The sequence below is a fragment of the Caloenas nicobarica genome, chromosome 11 (genome assembly GCF_036013445.1).
Source record: "Caloenas nicobarica isolate bCalNic1 chromosome 11, bCalNic1.hap1, whole genome shotgun sequence".
Lineage (NCBI taxonomy): Eukaryota > Metazoa > Chordata > Aves > Columbiformes > Columbidae > Caloenas > Caloenas nicobarica.
In genome coordinates this window covers 3624607-3641153 of record NC_088255.1, presented here as the reverse complement: position 1 = coordinate 3641153, position 16547 = coordinate 3624607, and the positions used below count along the sequence as shown (strand labels likewise).

At 39.6% G+C, this 16547-nt stretch overlaps 1 protein-coding gene across 1 annotated transcript in view; it reads left to right on the top strand.

Annotated features, from left to right (window-relative positions):
• Positions 1-3375: 3375 nt before the first annotated feature.
• Positions 3376-16547, top strand: part of SLC6A11 (solute carrier family 6 member 11) — a 90981-nt gene continuing 77809 nt past the window's right edge. Inside the window, exons 1-4 of the mRNA XM_065642320.1 lie at positions 3376-3595; positions 7497-7631; positions 7827-7967; positions 9399-9489. Coding sequence (XP_065498392.1) covers positions 3376-3595; positions 7497-7631; positions 7827-7967; positions 9399-9489 — 587 coding nt within the window. The remainder of the gene's footprint in view (positions 3596-7496; positions 7632-7826; positions 7968-9398; positions 9490-16547) is intronic.

Sequence of the window (16547 nt, the reverse complement as noted above, 5' to 3'; positions counted from 1 at the left end):
ATCAACTAATGTCTAGTAGTAGATATTGGTTTTATTAGTAACAGCCTTGTGATATTGGTAACTATCAGTCTCTTGTCTTACAGTACAGCCATGGTGCAAGGTTTGCCCTCATCCCAGTCACCAAGTCGAGCTCTCAGTGCATGTCGTGTGCAGTTCTCCCAACAGACTGACAGAAGCAAGCGTGAATTCATAATGAGGAGCATGAGATACACTAGGTTAGTGTGGGAACTGATATGTAAACAGTAATCCTGAGAATTTCTTTCATTGCAATAGAGGAGGCTCAACCAGATTAAAAAAACCCCAAACAAACCACAGGGTTATCAACCTGTTTTAAAATTTGGGAGATTTCATGTTGTAAACACTGTGCTCCATTTCAGTAAAGTATTCACAAAGATTACAGCTAGCAATTACTTCCATAAACCCTTCAGTGGGTAGGAAACTGCATGGGAATCAGTGCAAGAATACAGCAGTGGATAAAATACTTGTCACTAGGAAATAATAATTTCCGATACTGAACATATCAGCAGTGATTAGACACCTTTTGTATCTGCCAGACATCCTACAGACCAGGAGAGTCAAACTCATTTTCACCGGGGGCCACATCAGCCTCGTGGTTGCCTTCAAAGGGCCGAATGTAATTTTGGGACTGTATAAATATAACTACTCCTACATGAAAATGAGTTTGACACCCCTGCTATAGACTGTTCTTTGGGGCAGGCCCCTTCAATTTGGTATCATTAGTCTGTTTGAATCAGACTGGTCTCTCCCATGTATGGAATCATCAGTCAAATGTTTACTGTCCTTTAGCTTCCCTCAATTTTTAGAATTACTCTCAGGAATGAAATAAGAATTCAGCTTCAGCTTTGATGTTTAAGTGTGTCCTGTTGAGCCTGCTCAGCCTGGCTGGAATACAGAAAACAGTGCTTGTTTTGATCCCTGTTGATAACTAGATATGAAGGGGAAAAAAATAACAAAAATCCTCAAAGTTGAGTTTGGTTTATACAAAGCCAGGTGGGGAAAAAATGGATGTATTCCATGCTCAGTTAATGAATACCAGCTGCATTAAAAACAAAACAGAATGAAAGACCACCCAAAACCAAACGCAGCTCTGGTAATGTTATCTGCGGAGGATACATTTTAAAAAAAAATATTAAAATCAGAATTCTGTGGTTTTATCGTAGTTTTACCACTGGCAGTTTTTCATTTCATGATGTTTGACTAGTGCTATGGATGTTGGTATCAATAAGAAAGAAAGGGCCTCATCTTGCACCTGTTAGGTGCAAGTGTTTATGTGATATATAGTTGACAGAAAATGTAGGGTGAGGCCTCAACACCCACTCTTGTGGCATGAATAATTTAAAAGCAGAATTCCAAAAACTTTAACCACAGTAGGAGTTTCAATGTGTAACTGCACTGAAGCTATGTGTATAAGCAGGGTATGGTCAGGCTTTAGCTTCCAAAGTCAGCTGAAGTTAATATAAAATCTATCCATGGGCATCTTTCCACTGTCTTCAGTAAGTACTGGGTATCAGTTTTCTTGGCTGCGTGGAAAGTCCAGGGAGCTGGAGGGCAAGAGGGAGAGAATTCACATGGACGCTGTCTCTGGTGCAGTGTCCTCCAACACCCTTAAATGTAATCCTGGATTTAAGAGTGCATCTTCTGGGGCTGCAGAGCAAAGCGTTGGTGATCGTAGCTGCAACTGGGAGTTTGGATCTGAGGGAAGATTGGAAGTTGAACCTCAGTTGGGTCTTGCCATTTGACAGGGAGAAGCTGCAGAGGTGAATGATGGAAGAGGTATTTAGTTTGGGTTGAGAAATACGGAGTGGAAATAAATGACGTACTGAAAAAGAAAAAAAAAAAAGGGAGAGGGAAGAGAGAAAATTAAATGGGGAAAAGAAATCTGTTTGAAATACTTCACTGAACCTGAAACAAACCAGTTCGTTGTGGTTTTTTTTCCCTATTCTTCCTTCCTATGGCTGGACTTCATCCTGAGGTTCTCTTCCAACCTAAATGATTCTATTTACACTTATTTAGCTGGAATTTTAAAGCAAAATCCCGTTAGCAATGCCCACGTGGGCCGTTTCTGCATTTTCCCAGTGTAACTCGGAAGCGCCCACATTGTTTCCATGCTTTCCAAATGTTCCCCCCCTATTTTACCCCGTTCTATCCTTTCCCCCTTCCCCACCACCCCCCTTCCCTTCCATCTGAAGTTAATGTCATCTGTTTTCGGCGGGTTCTTTTTTTTTTTTTTTTTTTTTTTTTAACTTGCCAGGCCTGAACTTGAACCAGCCCCCCCTCAACAAACCCATCCCCGGCTGCCCGGGGAGCGCGGGGCCGGGCCGGCTCCGCCGCGGCGGGCACTGCAGCACGGCAGGTGCGCACGGAGCCGCCACCGCGGGCCCGCAGGCAGCCGCAGGCAGGTCGCCTTCTCCCTCGCGTAGAGGTGAGCCGAGGGGGTGCAAGGAGCTGGGCTGGGTACCGCCCGGTGCTTGGCCCTGGTTGCGTGGCGCGGGGTGGGGGATGCTTGGCTGGTTGCGCAGGGTGGAGGAGGAGGGGGGAGCTGGCGGGACAGCCTGAGGTGGGCGGAGGGGGGAGGCGGGTGTTATACCATCGATCCGGGGAAGGCTGAGCATTTGCAAATTCCAGCTCCAGAGCGCGGGGAGCATCCTATCCCTGCCGGCCGGGCAGCAGCCGAGGAGAAGGACGAGGTTCCCTGGCTCTTCGTTATCGTAAGGCTGTCCGCGTTCTCCCCGCCTCTGCCGCCGGCGGCTGCCCTGCCCCTGCCTCCTGTGCAACAGAGCGAGCAGCGGCAGCCCGCGGAGCTCCGCTTGGAGCCGGGCACTGAGCTAGAGACCCTGTCCCTCTGCCAGCCCTGCAGACACAGGCAGAGCCCTGGGTGAGTAGTCCGGGAGCTCCGTTGCTTCTCCAGGCAGGCCAGAGCCACTCAGGCCCCCTTGGCCACATCCCTTTCTTCTTCTGTTCTCAGTTGTGTGCCTGGAAGGTGCAGGAGATCTCTGTTCTCTGGTAGGTCGGTCAAGCTGGGATCCTTGCTCGGGGTGGGATTTTTGAAAGGCTTTGCTATCTGCACCTTAAAACAATGTTGTACTAAGTTGTCTGTCTCAACTTGGAAATCTTCTCCTTTTGCTTGTACGCGAGCTTTTCTTTTGTGTAGTCTGTGTGTTGTTTTTTTCCTTCCTTTTCCTTCATTACAACTTTTCTAATCTTATGGAGTTGCCTCCTTTACTGACACCTGCAAACTTATGTAGGTAATGAGAAGCTAGTGATATGCGGAGGGACAACTTAACCATTTAAGGTTATTACTAACAAGGGATTTAAAAGATCTGTATGTTTTGTTCTCCCCTAGGCTGAACAGTCATGACAGCTGAAAAGACTATTCCTATAATTAACGGCAAGCCAGAAGATGCTTTGGACCCAGAAGCCTCAAGTACCAACCTCGTCCACAGCAATGATAAGAAAGTTCATGAAAGAGGTCACTGGAACAATAAGGTTGAATTTGTGCTTTCTGTGGCGGGGGAGATTATTGGGTTGGGAAATGTATGGAGATTCCCATATCTTTGCTACAAGAATGGAGGAGGTAAGATGGCATCATATGTTAATTTACAGCTCACCATAAAAGTGTGGGAAATAAAGAGTTAAGAATGCTTTACAGTGATTTCTTGTACTAGTTGAGAGAGAGGTATTTGGTATTTCAGCATATGTGTGGATAGGAAAGTATTAAGTATCTGATAACTAAGAAAAAAATCATTGTGTTTCTCTTTCCTTATCCTCCCCAAATATTCTGTGGCTTACTTTCACGAGTTTCCTCTATGCTAGTGAATTGACATGTGTTTTTCTGCAAGGTTTTTCATGCAGAAGCCAGTGTTCTGTTATAGTAGTACACTGTGTGTTTCCTTCTGCATGTGAATACAGACCCAAGCATACTTCAATAAGTTTGTCTGACATAGTGAAGAACATAGTAGTTTATTTTTCACAATAGTATACTTTGGAGAGGATGAATATTGTTTTCAATAATACTACAAAGATCACTTTATTTTTTCCTTCATATGAAAATTTCTTTAACTCAACCACACGTTTGTGTGGGTTTTTTTCTCACTGCTTCCCAAATCACTACAGTGGGGTGGGGGAAGATGTAGAAGCTGCTTGTTACTGAAAGAGAGCAAACCCTGTCGAATTCAGAATGAGAAAAGAAGGAACTTCTATAAAAGTATAACATGTGGCACATATTGGTTATAGTTAAGTATAAACCATGAAAGGGATGTGACAGTTAAGAATAAGCATATAAGCTGTGATTTGTGAAGCAATGAGGAAAAAAAAGCAAATTAAAATTCTAGTTTAGAATTCTGTAGACTGGGTTCAACATTCCCCCCACTTAAGGCCTGAATCAGTGTTAGTGTAAGCGTATAGGCTGGGAGAAAAATGGTAGGTTCGGTGGCTGATCTGCAAAGATCTGTTCTTTGAGTTTGTTTGCTAACAACACTGCGCCAAATTTCTTTCCATTGTCCCTCCAAACCTAAGCCTGGTTGTATGAACTCAGGAGTGGTTTTGGTGCATTTTGTCTACTGGTTCTATAAGATGTGTCCATGGTTTGCAAATCCTCTCTTTATATAGCTGTACTTTGGCAAAAAACTAAGGTAGCAAGACTTCACCTGTTTTCTGAGTGATGCTAGCAAGTGCTGATGTTAGTAGATAAATACATAGAATATGTTGACTGTCAAAGTTTTCTCAGAGAAATTTTGGCAGAGGAAAATATGGAAGTATTTTTTGGTGTATAATGAAGATTTCTGTGTTCATAAGTTGTATATGCTAGCTTGTCAAAATGCGATGCTGTAATTTTTAAGTGTATACAATTAGGTAAAAAAATTCTAATCGTGTTTCTGGGTGGTTTAGTGAAAAGTAATTACTTAAATATCATATTTAATCACCACTGTGTTATTTAATAATAGAATTAACGTGTGTGGTTTAGTTGGTCATGTCCTGGCACCATGGGAAATTTGCCATTGACTTCAATTTTATTCATTGAGGACTTGGTCTGTGGCCTCTGGCTATCATCTCTGGTTTTGTTACTCTCTGGAATGCCCTGCTGGAATTAGACCAGAGTTGGACTTACTTGTTGCGTCAGATGTAAATACTGAAAACTACTTAGTGTGTGGTAAGCGAAAACAAGGGTAAGATATGTCAGCTAGTTATGAAATAACTTGCTGGGTGCAGAACAAGTCCAGAAGCAGTAGTATGGAACTTCTGAGGTCCAACCTCCCTCTGGTACTTACTCTAAGTCATAACAGGTAGTGAAGGCATAAGCTTCTATAATTTTAGTTTGTTCTTATGGCTATTTAGTGTGGGTTTTTTAGAAAAAAATATTTTTTCTATGTTTAGAATTAGACATTTATTGGAAAATGATCTGTTTGCAAGCTGGGAAACCTGATGTCCCTCTCATTTTCATGATGTTGTAGAACAGCATCGGAAAAACAGAGTCAAAGCTAATACTTGCAACAAGTTGCCATGTTAAACTCATGATGATCATGCCTATAGATGGGCCGAGTTGGATTTGATACCAGACAGCAGTTTGCTCGGCCTGTTCTTGTTCAAACCATTTGCATAGTGAATTATACAGAGAAACCATGTCTTAGATCCAAGGATTCCATTCTTTGTGAATTCCGCATGTATTGCTTGAGATGCAGCTGAGATTCGAGATTCAATTGCAGGCAAATTGTCTGGTTGAGGGAAGAGACTATGAAGAGATCTCTCTTGATGTGCTGGGTCTGAAGAAAGAAACTGCAAGTCAAAGCACCTGTATTTAGTTGTCAACTTTCTAATCAAAGTGACTAAAGCATAACAATTGTTGCAGAGTTGTAGGTGTGTTGTGGTGGTTGTTTTTTAAGATCATGAAGAGGATGCTTATTTCCCTTGTAGTTGTAGAAATTTTGCTGAAATATATTCAGAAACATTTTGTTCAAGGTTCATATTCTGACAGAGATTTAGTATTAGAGAGGTAGCTGTTAAGGTACTTTCATTAGTGATCAAATTGATCCTCAGGACTCCTGTTGAAGGGGAAATGCTGGTATTGCTAGTGCTCTAAAGAATTGAACAATGTGTGTGCAGTGATGGACAGAACTGTAAAACACATCTTCCCGGGAGAAACTATCGACCAAAACTTCTGTGTGTTTAGTGTATCTCGTGTTGATTTGAAATGGAATGAATGGTGGGATACTTACAATGTTTAATGGGCGAATTAAATTAAGTCAGTGTTGTGGGAGTATTTATTTGGGAGCAAGTAGGTTAAGGCCTGGATACAACACGTGTATGTTGTACTATACCTATATTGTCCTAACATAATTAGACAATTAACTCTTTGTAGTTTTCCTACAACTTCAGATACATTATTCTGTGCAGTACTTTGCTGTGCTAGTCTGCCTGGTTAAACCAGTAAAACTTTCTTGATGTAAATAAAAATGGCAGAATCAGTTGTTTTGTGCTTTCTTCTCAGTTTTTATTTCCTTCTTTCCTTGTTTCAGTCTAAACCCATATAGTTGCTTGTTTTCTACTTTATGTGCTGATTTGTCAGAAAGTACTTGGGGAATGAGGAAAAAAAATTCTTTATGCCTTGTACATTAATGGATTCTCTATGTAGTCAAAAAGGCTATATCTTAATAATAATTATTTAGGTTTGGTTCTAAATGGAATACCTAAAATCTATGTTATTAGCAAGTGAATGTTAGGCCTAACATATGCATCTTCTCACATATCTTTGCTTCTGTCTGCTTCACAGCCCTGTTCTTTAGGTGCCAAACCTAACAGCATGATCAATCATTACATAATACAATACTTTTTCTGTTTTAATCAGTAAGAGAAGAAATTTTTTGTTGTTGTATACAATGCTTCAGCATTGAATTGTACTGTTCGTTATCTGTGCCGGAGTTTACTGTCAGCATCTCACAGAAATGTTGATGCTTTGTTATTTTCCTATGACTTCACATAAATATTTCTAGCTGATAAGACCAAGCTCTGCATTCCTGTTCTTTTAATTCTAAAGTTTATTTCCTCATTCCCTTTTCATGATTCTTATTATCAGGCTTATCTGAATAACATACAAAGAACGTCTTGGATTTACTTTCCATAAGACTTCTTTACCCCTGCTTTCCTGAGAAAAGCAAGGAAGAGAAGATAGCATAGACTGGCATGGTGATGATCAGAGCAGAATTGTGTGGCTGAGCAAGACCATGGTCTTTTCTGTGAGAGACACATGAGCAGAATTTAGTCTGTACTGAGGAACTTTGGTCTTTTTCAGTCCATGGCATTGGCTTACAGGTTAACTTTTGATATTTGGGCCCAGGAGTAAACACTTTCTGTGCTTTCAGTACAATGGCCAAGAGGTGGCTAATAGGTGATACTTCCTTTATTTAGAAAGTTAGTTTCTCACTGAGCTGTCAAGGAACTGTATTCATTATAACCAAAACCTCCTCAATGTCTGCTTGTAGGTGCTTTCCTCATTCCATATGTGGTTTTTTTTATTTGCTGTGGAATACCAGTTTTTTTCTTGGAGACGGCCTTGGGACAGTTTACCAGTGAAGGAGGCATTACGTGCTGGAGGAAAGTTTGCCCTCTATTTGAAGGTAACAAACAGTTCCATGTTCTACTGTGAAAGGAGGCGTTAATTTTGAAGTAAAAGAAAATAAATTATATTACAATTGAAGTTAAGATATACTTTAATAGTAAGCATTTGTTTTTAAATTACCCGAAAAGTGGAAGTTGTTTGTTGTGTCTCTTTTGTTTTTTGTTTTTTGTTTTTTGTTTTTTTTTTTCTCCAGGCATTGGATATGCTACCCAAGTTATAGAGGCGCATCTAAATGTGTATTACATCATCATTTTAGCATGGGCTATCTTCTATTTGTTCAACTGCTTTACTACAGAGCTTCCTTGGGCTACCTGTGGGCATGAATGGAATACAGGTATCACCTCAGTAGAGATTACTGGTATACAAATGCTTCCAAATAATCGATTAATATATTAAAATGTTAGGCACAGAACTATTCTGGTAGAAAGTCTGTGGAAATGGACCAATCACATCACCATGATAAAGGAATCCTGGAGTGAAGACTTATTTGTACCTTTTTGGTTTAGGTCATTGTATAAGCATTGTTCCTGCAGAATATAACGTCAGATAGCAAAAGAAAGCTTTGGATTTTTTTAATAAAAATTAATTCTGTACAATATTCTGGCTAAATCCCAAGACTCTCATTTGCAATCATATCTATTCTCCCTGAATACAGTAAGTGAATCCTACTGAAGAGCTGATGACAGGTTACAATCTTGCTCTTTCATGAAATCAGGAGGAGTTTAAATGGAGAAGAAAACATTAAATGTGGAACTTTGGATATGTTCTTTTTAATGCCAGATGTTGAAGGATAATGTACATCAAGCTACTTGTGAAAATTTAGTCACATAAATCATTCTTACTGGATGCAAAGTAGCCTCTTGCATGAAAGATGAGGTGTGTATTCATAAGGGTTTGTAGTATAGGGCTCTGCATCTGCCTTCTCAACATTTTTATCTGTAATGCTCTACTTACTGCATCTATGGGGAAGAATACAGACCTATGCCCTTATTTCCATGTTCCTGAAGTTTTTGCATTTATTCCTTATGTTACTTTCCAATTTTAAATCATGTAGCAATTGTACTGTCTTTCATGGTTTTTATTAATTGATCTTTATCACATTCTTTGAGCACACCTAAGGCTATCTGAAATCTTGCAGTTAAGGTTATGTTAGAGAACTGGTCTTGGGCCCAATAGATGTGGAAGGCTTCAGTATCAGTTTTGACAACCCTGCAAAGGAGCTTAGCCAATGTTGATTGGTGTTCAAATACTAAGCGTCAGCTCAACAATGCTGAGCTGCCTTGATCTCCTTTCTCTGTTTTAGAGACCATAATAATAAGCCAGAGTGACTTTTTACTTGCCATGTTAAGGTAAAGTGGAAGCTTGTTGCTGGCAGCGTTGCGTCAGCCGGTTGTTACCATGGGCCATTGAACCAGCAGTTGGAATAGGTGGATGTTGTTAATTCCCGATCAATGGCCTCAGTTTCTCAAAGCACCTCTCTTCTGCCTCAGATGTTTTTTTGGCCCTTGCCATTGCATCTGTGCCTTTGGAAAGTGACAGGAGAATATAGCATACTGCATGGATATTTTTTTGGGTTTGGCCTGTGATCTGGTGATCAAAATACAGAGTTGCACAAGTAGCAGCTGTTGTGTTTTAGTGTGCCTAGAAATCCTTTAACCACATAGAGAAAATGTATGATAGAATGGTGGCTTTACAATATGTATAAACTAGAACATGCACTAAAAGAAACGTACAATATAGCAAACTCTTTTTTGCTCTTTTATAGAAAACTGTGTGGAATTTCAAAAACTTAATATGAGCAACTGCAGCCAAGTCTCTTTACAAAATGCCACTTCTCCAGTGATGGAATTCTGGGAGTAAGTGTACATAAACTTTACCTTCGATCAGACCGTTCGTTGTCTTTTAATGTTGCGATCATTTACACATGATGAGATACCTTATAACTGCATAGCACTTAGTGGTGTGAGTGCAGCTGGAAATCTTCTCATACAGCCAAAGAGAGTCAGGATGAGAGTTTTAACTCTTTTTTTCAGAGGATACAAGGAAAGGAATTCCATATCCTGAAAGAACACAGAACAAAGTGTGCCACTTGCTTGGGAGCTTGGCTCCTGCTGCTGGAGGAAAGAGCCTCAAGCCCATACTAATGAGGAGGCAGAAGTGAAAGAGGATGATTTTAAATATTTCTTGCTTTTTTTCCAGGGTGTTTTTTGTGTTAAGAGTTTGAGAATTGCATCTTCATCCTTGTTTGAGCTAACTAATACTTTGGCTTCTGTATCTCATGATTTTTTAAAGGACTGTAAGTGTTAGCTATTCAGCTATAACAACAAAAGAGTTTAACTCTCTTGTGACTCCTTGATTCTGATTTCTAGTTAGATGATGACACTTTTTTTTTTTCTTACTATAAATATTTAATGAGTGCATGTGTAGTTGCGTATTTGTTCCTTGCAGGGCAGAGTGTGTGTTAAGGCAGGTGTGGAAATAGAATGTTACTTTCAATACCTCACAATTCACGGTGTATGACGGAATTGTTGGTTACTGGAATTTCTTAAGGGCCCATTCTAATTTCTTGAATTTTATTATTAAGATAGAGCCTTATTCTGAGGCTATATGCTCAGAGCTCTTTTATGTTCAAGGCAGCAATAGCTGCACTTTGAACAGACCATAAATTAAGACTATCTTTGAAGAGGGAGAACTCTACCGTGACATCATTTACTCGAAGGGTAGCATATGCTATTGTCTTTGTCTCTGAACCTCTTTCTTGCACTACATCAATTACCTTAGCCTCCATGGGTGGTAGTTACTGCTTAGGGAAATACTACTGTTTTATTTAAAAAGAAAAATTAAAAAAATTAATCTGAGCAAGGCATGAAAATACATATACTCTGGCTAAAAATGTCTTTTCATTTTCTGTTAAAATTTTCAATAATCTTTACAACTAACATATTAAATATACTTAATCTACCCACTTCCCAGCTAATATTTCAGAATAAACAAGAGCTTCTTACATGGCATCTCTTATTGGTATGACTTAATCATTATAACAAAAATATCCTGTGGTTCTTTGGGATAACTAGAACTAAGATTTCAGACAGAGTAAATGAACAAAATATTTTCTCCAGTACTACCTTTATTTACCCACTGTGTTTATATGCTTATTCAACAAGATTCAAGACTTGGCAATCAGTAGTAACTCCAGCTCTCCAGAGGAGTAGGCAATGTTCAGCTGAATTATATGGAGGACACTGACAAGTGTTATATCCCTATATTTATAGTTGTTGGGGTTTTTTTGTTTGTGTTGTGTATGTTTGGTTTTTTTTCACCCTTGGAAAGTGACTATACTCTCCTCGTGCTGAGGAATGTATTTGCCTTGTAAAATTTAAGTAGGTATGACGTTGCATGGCTTCAAAATTTAAAACAGACATGACAAACTAGTTTAGAAGTGGAAGAACGAGCTTTATTAAATAACAAGACTGGTTTTGCATTAAGATAACTCACTGCAATGAACAAAATGTTATAATTAAATTATGTCTTAGGTGTATCAGGCATAAATGCACAGTAGAGGTCTTTGTGTAAAGATGTGCAGTGCTGATGACAGAGTAGTTAATATGTAGTGAATATATTACTAGATTAGTTAATTTGTCCAGCAAGTCATCCTCTAGTCTGCGATTAAGTGTTGCCAGAAATGTTATTTCACTTAGCCAGAGATCTTGTTCACGTGATGTTGCTTTACTCCTTTATAAATTCTGGTGTCAGGAACCATAAACTTATTGAAAGACTCTTTTTGAAAGAAATAGTAAAAGGAAAGTTGATAGGATAGACTATACAGAGCAGATGCTCGTTGCTATTTTCAGAACTCATGTGGATAGTGTGTGAGAATCTTCATTGCTGCAAAAAAACAATCACAGGACTGAATTCATTTGCATATCAACCAGGTTACTTACAGTTAATTACGTTGATGCCTGGGAAGGGAAAGGTTCTAGTTTCCTTCTGAACAATCACGCCATTCAAGACCTTTACACTTTGCTCTCTGCGATGTCCAGTCTGCAATTGAAACTACTATAAGTTGTGGCCACAAAAAGCCAATTTATTGTGTAAATCGTGCAGGGGATAAAAGTTTGGGGTTTGGGGGAGGAGACCGGGTGTGTGGTGTTTGTTTTGTCTGTTACCATCTACTCTTGAGATAATCTGTGAATTAGAGTGGTAATTATTGTGAATAGTGATCGTATTAGCTTACTGTATGTGGTCTCATTTCATGTAGAACTGAATACTGCATGTGTAAACTGTCAGGCTGATGTTACATCCTTCCTTTAATAATCATATCACATTACCGCAATTTTCTAGAGTATTTACAATATCTGTAGAATTTTATTTAAAAAAAAAAAAGCTTAGGGAAAATGCAGTATTGACACAAATGCATGTTTTAGCAGTGCTATGTTTCTTTCAAGGCCAGTGCTCTGAGTCTAAGAGTTAATAATGGTGAGGGATATACAGGTTGGTACGTATCACACAGCGGGCCAGCCTGGCATTCTGTAAATGCCAGCAGAGGTTAGTGGCAGATTGGTTTTGTGTATGCGTGTACATAAATGAATACACCAGACCCAAAGGATGTCTTTACTTCTGGCTTTGAAAAGGAGCCCTGGTACTACTGGGTCTTCTCCATCATCTAGGCTAGAAGGCCCTTACTTATTATTTAGTTTGAGCATTGCAAATAAAAACTTCAGCCTCTCTGCTGAAATATTTATAGCTTTTATTGCTTCTCTGGCCTTGGCTACTCCTAAAGTTATTGCTGAAGTCAAACAGCAACTTGCCCAATTGCAGTGATGACTGAGAGGAGGCTTTGCAGTACCACCACAGGTCTGTACCAGGGATACTGTTTCCTTGCTACCCTAGCAGGCATAGACTCACTTCCTCTGATAATTTGATGTTCTCTGCCAGCTTTGATGGCTGGGTCACACAGAAGGTGAATTGTTTGTTAAAAAAACCAAAACCAAAACAAAAAAAATCCCACAGGTGAAGACTTCAGAGATAGGTGTTGCAGTAGGTCCTAGGTGCTATTTTGGTACACTCAGAATAATCTCATTATACATGCAAGGACCTCAAAACTTAAAATATTTTTGTGAGCTTGTATTTGATAACTGCTGATATGTAGCTATACAGTGAAAATGGTCTCCTGGCAGAGCAGTAGCCGAAGTCTGGGAGTTAAGACCCTCTTTACTCATTTTTCTGCTGAGAAATATCTATCCCTGTTAATGCTTTAAGACTTCATTTGAGTTAGCAGACTTGCTACTGGCTACAGGTGTAAGTGTTGACAGCTCTGGGAAAAATTAGGAGATTAAAGGATTTCTTACCTTACTTAAAAAGACCTTGCCAGCCATAGCCTTGAAGTTTCACATTTTATCTGTGTATGCAGTTTCTAAGGTAAGCAGCTAAATCAATCAAAATTCACTTTTTATTCTTCAAACTCTCTGATGCTGTGTTCCAAAGAAGGACAGACAGGAGCCTGAAACTCACTTTTAATTTCATACTGGTGCCCATCACTCAGAGACTGTCCAGTTAAGTGCCATTTATGGTGCTTCATCCTAATTGTATAGCTTCATTAAAGGTTTTCTGAGAAAACCAAGCAAAAAACCAAACAATAGCCCCAAAAAGAAACGAACAAAACAACTAAAACACAGCAAACAAACATAAATTCAAGGAGATCTTACTGCTGCCTGAAAAGAGGTTGGAGCATGAAGGGTGTTGGTCTCTTCTCCCAAGTAGCAAGTGATAGGACAAGAGGAAATGGCCTCAAGTTGCACCAGGGGAGGTTTGGATTGGTTATGAGGAAAAAATTATTCTCGGAAAGGATTGTCAGGTATTGGAACAGGCTGCCCAGGGCAGTGGTGGAGTCACCATCCCTGGAGGGGTTTAAAGGGCATTTAGATGAGGTTCTTAGGGACATGGTTTAGTGCCAGGTTTAGGTTCAGTTCTGGTTGGACTTGATGTTCTTAAGGGTCTCTTCCAGCTGAAATGATTCTATGATTCTAAGGTACAGCACATGGAATTTTTAGCATCCAAGTTTTAAACAACTAATAGTGGTAGCTGCAGTAATAGAGGCGTTGGTAATTTTGGTGATGTCAAAGCAGTCCCATGAAAGAGAGCTGTGGCTGTAGATGAGGCTATATTTATAGCCTGGGAAACAGAACAGAGAGGAGAAGGTGCTCTGCTCTGTTGGTCTGTGTGCTTTCCTAGGAGAGGAAACTGTCTGGCAGGTACAGGGGGCACGAACCATGGCTGTGTGCTCTTTTGGCTGCTCCCCCAGTCTCTCACCATGGTCAGGAATTGGAGCTCTCTAGTGCCTAGGAAGGGAGCTGAACAGACAGAACACCCATGGTTTTGTGGTTGGTTCCACCTCAATAGTTTTTTATTGGCTGTATAACAACTTAGTCCTCTGTTAAAGAAGGTCTACTTGTTGGCCTGTCATTCTCTGGAGGGGGTGACACATCCTTAGCATTTCCAAGTAAAGCCTAGTGAGAAAAAACATTTTTTTTGTCTAGGGAAAAGAAAAGGGGCTGTTCTCAGCAAAAAGGAGAAGGCACAAACCTTTTCCTTGCAAAGTCAAAAAGAGTTTTTCCTGTTTCATTCAGGCTGCAAATGTCTGCAGGAGTCATATTGTGGTTAATCCCCACTACGCTCTGAGAAGTCATTAGCAAGTTGGGCCTGATCCCGCAGTGCTCAGTACCCAGAGACCTTCAGCACCTCTCAAAATTAGGCATTTTGTGCATGTCTTGTAGAACATTGACTTGTGCCAGACTTGCTCATTTCTGTTTAGTTCATAAGGGGCCATGTGAAAATTGCTTTTTGTTTGAGGTCACGTGAGCTCTTAATCTGATTTCACCTCAAAACCACGGACTTTGCCTGGTTTTGGTTGGAAGTGGGATAGGTGTCAAAATGCTAAGCTGATTTCTTAATATTGAGGAATTAATGTTATCTAAACCAAGCAGATAAACTTCCAAAATTTTTTTTTTTATCTTGAACATTGTACTTCACATTATTGCTATGGAAAAAAAAATACCCTAAAAGTTATTTGGGTATTAGGAAAGATTAGATTAAGGTTGTGCAATTTTAAGTTCACATCTTTTATGAATATGATCATCTTCAGTTGAAGAACTGACTGATATTTTTTCAGTAGATCTACTTTGTTCTTGCTAGAGGATGGATAGGGAGCAAACACTGTGCAGGTATTAAATATTTTGTTGTTCTTTGTTCATTTTCTTATGTTTTATATTCTCGTTGTTATTATTAGGTTCCTGTTCTGCTGACAAAGTTATTAATTTAATCAAGGCTTCCTAGGGTGCCCGTGGTGTCAATAGCTTTGCAGTCGTAGTTTTCTTGATTATTTACATGTTCATTTATCTTCATAAGATCTCTAAGGTCAAATTACTCGCATTTTACAGAAGGGGGATCTGAGCTACAGAGAAAGTAAAAATGCTAAGCATGAGAGGCCAGAGACATTTTTTTTTCATACTACTTAGCATTAGAGTTGCACAAATTTTATTTCAATTAAGAAACAAGAAAATGTACACAAGTCAGTTTTGTCCAAAGATAAAGATTTAAAAAAGTTATTTAATTGAAGACACCATACCTTTCGTTTGAAACATGTAATTGCTATTTCATTTCAAATGGACATTTTATTTTTTGCACTTAAATGAAAATTTAAGGACATTTAAAAAAACACAGCAACTGTTTGTCATCTTTGCTCTAATACTCAGTATTTAGAAGGCTCTCTTCACTGTATTTTGCTTGTAAGAAATTGAATACATATGTTCTACTTTTCTTGAATATGTTCTGCATGGGGTAGGAATTTCACCACCTTCTCTTGAACTTGCTCTGGTTTGTATAAAAGTTAAGTAACTATGGAGCATAGACTGGGATGCTAACATCTGGCTTCTCAGGCGGGTGCCTTGACCAGAAGTTTACAGGAACATTCTCCCATTGATCTAAACCATCTAAATAAGTACTGAGACAAAGAATATACTTGAGGACAAGAAGGATTGAGGGAGACTATTCTGATGCTTTATAGGTTAATAGTTAGACCATCCAGCTCCAGTCTTCATGCCAATAAATATTTAATTGTTTATACACAGTACTAACAGGAGAGAGAAGAAGCTTTTTCTTGATCCACCTATTGCAGAATAGCTGGAAGCTTGATAGCTGGGGAGTTCTCATGGTAGAAAACTTCATGTGCTTTAGGGTAGAGTAAGGCTATGAATGTGGGTTTCCAACATTTTTGATTGCTTATTCCCTGTCCTAGCCTCTTCTCTTTTTTTTTTTTTTTTTTTGCAAATCAGCTCTTCATTCCCCATGTTTCTGATCTTAGTTCCAGACATTTTGAAAGGTCTGTTCAGAGGGTATCTCAGTGTCAGCATGCTTCTGGGACATTGGTGAGCTATCTCAGTTCTTAACTCCTCAGATTTGTAGCTCCCTGGTCCATGCTAGTGCCTGCCTGGCATCCCCAATACAACTATCCAGTTTAGAATCCTTCTCTCGAATTCCATCCAATCCTGCCATTCCCACCTATACTTCCCACTGCTATCTCTTCCTTGTATTGTTATTTAGTCTAGTCTCTTTTCTTGAGCAGTTCAAATTGGCCTCTGACTTGTCTCTAAATCAACTATATTACTGCTTCAAGCCACCTCCAGCCACCTAGTCCTAGTCATTTAATCCAGCCAGTTGTCCACTTCTCAAACTTGCGTCTGGTCTCAGGATGGCTGCTCATGGGTCTCCTAAACATTTTTCATCTGCTCCGTAGGTTCATTGGCCAGCTAATCGCAACCTGCCCTTCCTCCTGCTCATCACTGCTCTTCCTCTCCACAAGCCTGTCTGCTACTGGGAGACAGACTGGTCTCCTAGTCCAGACAGTCTCAGTCCCATT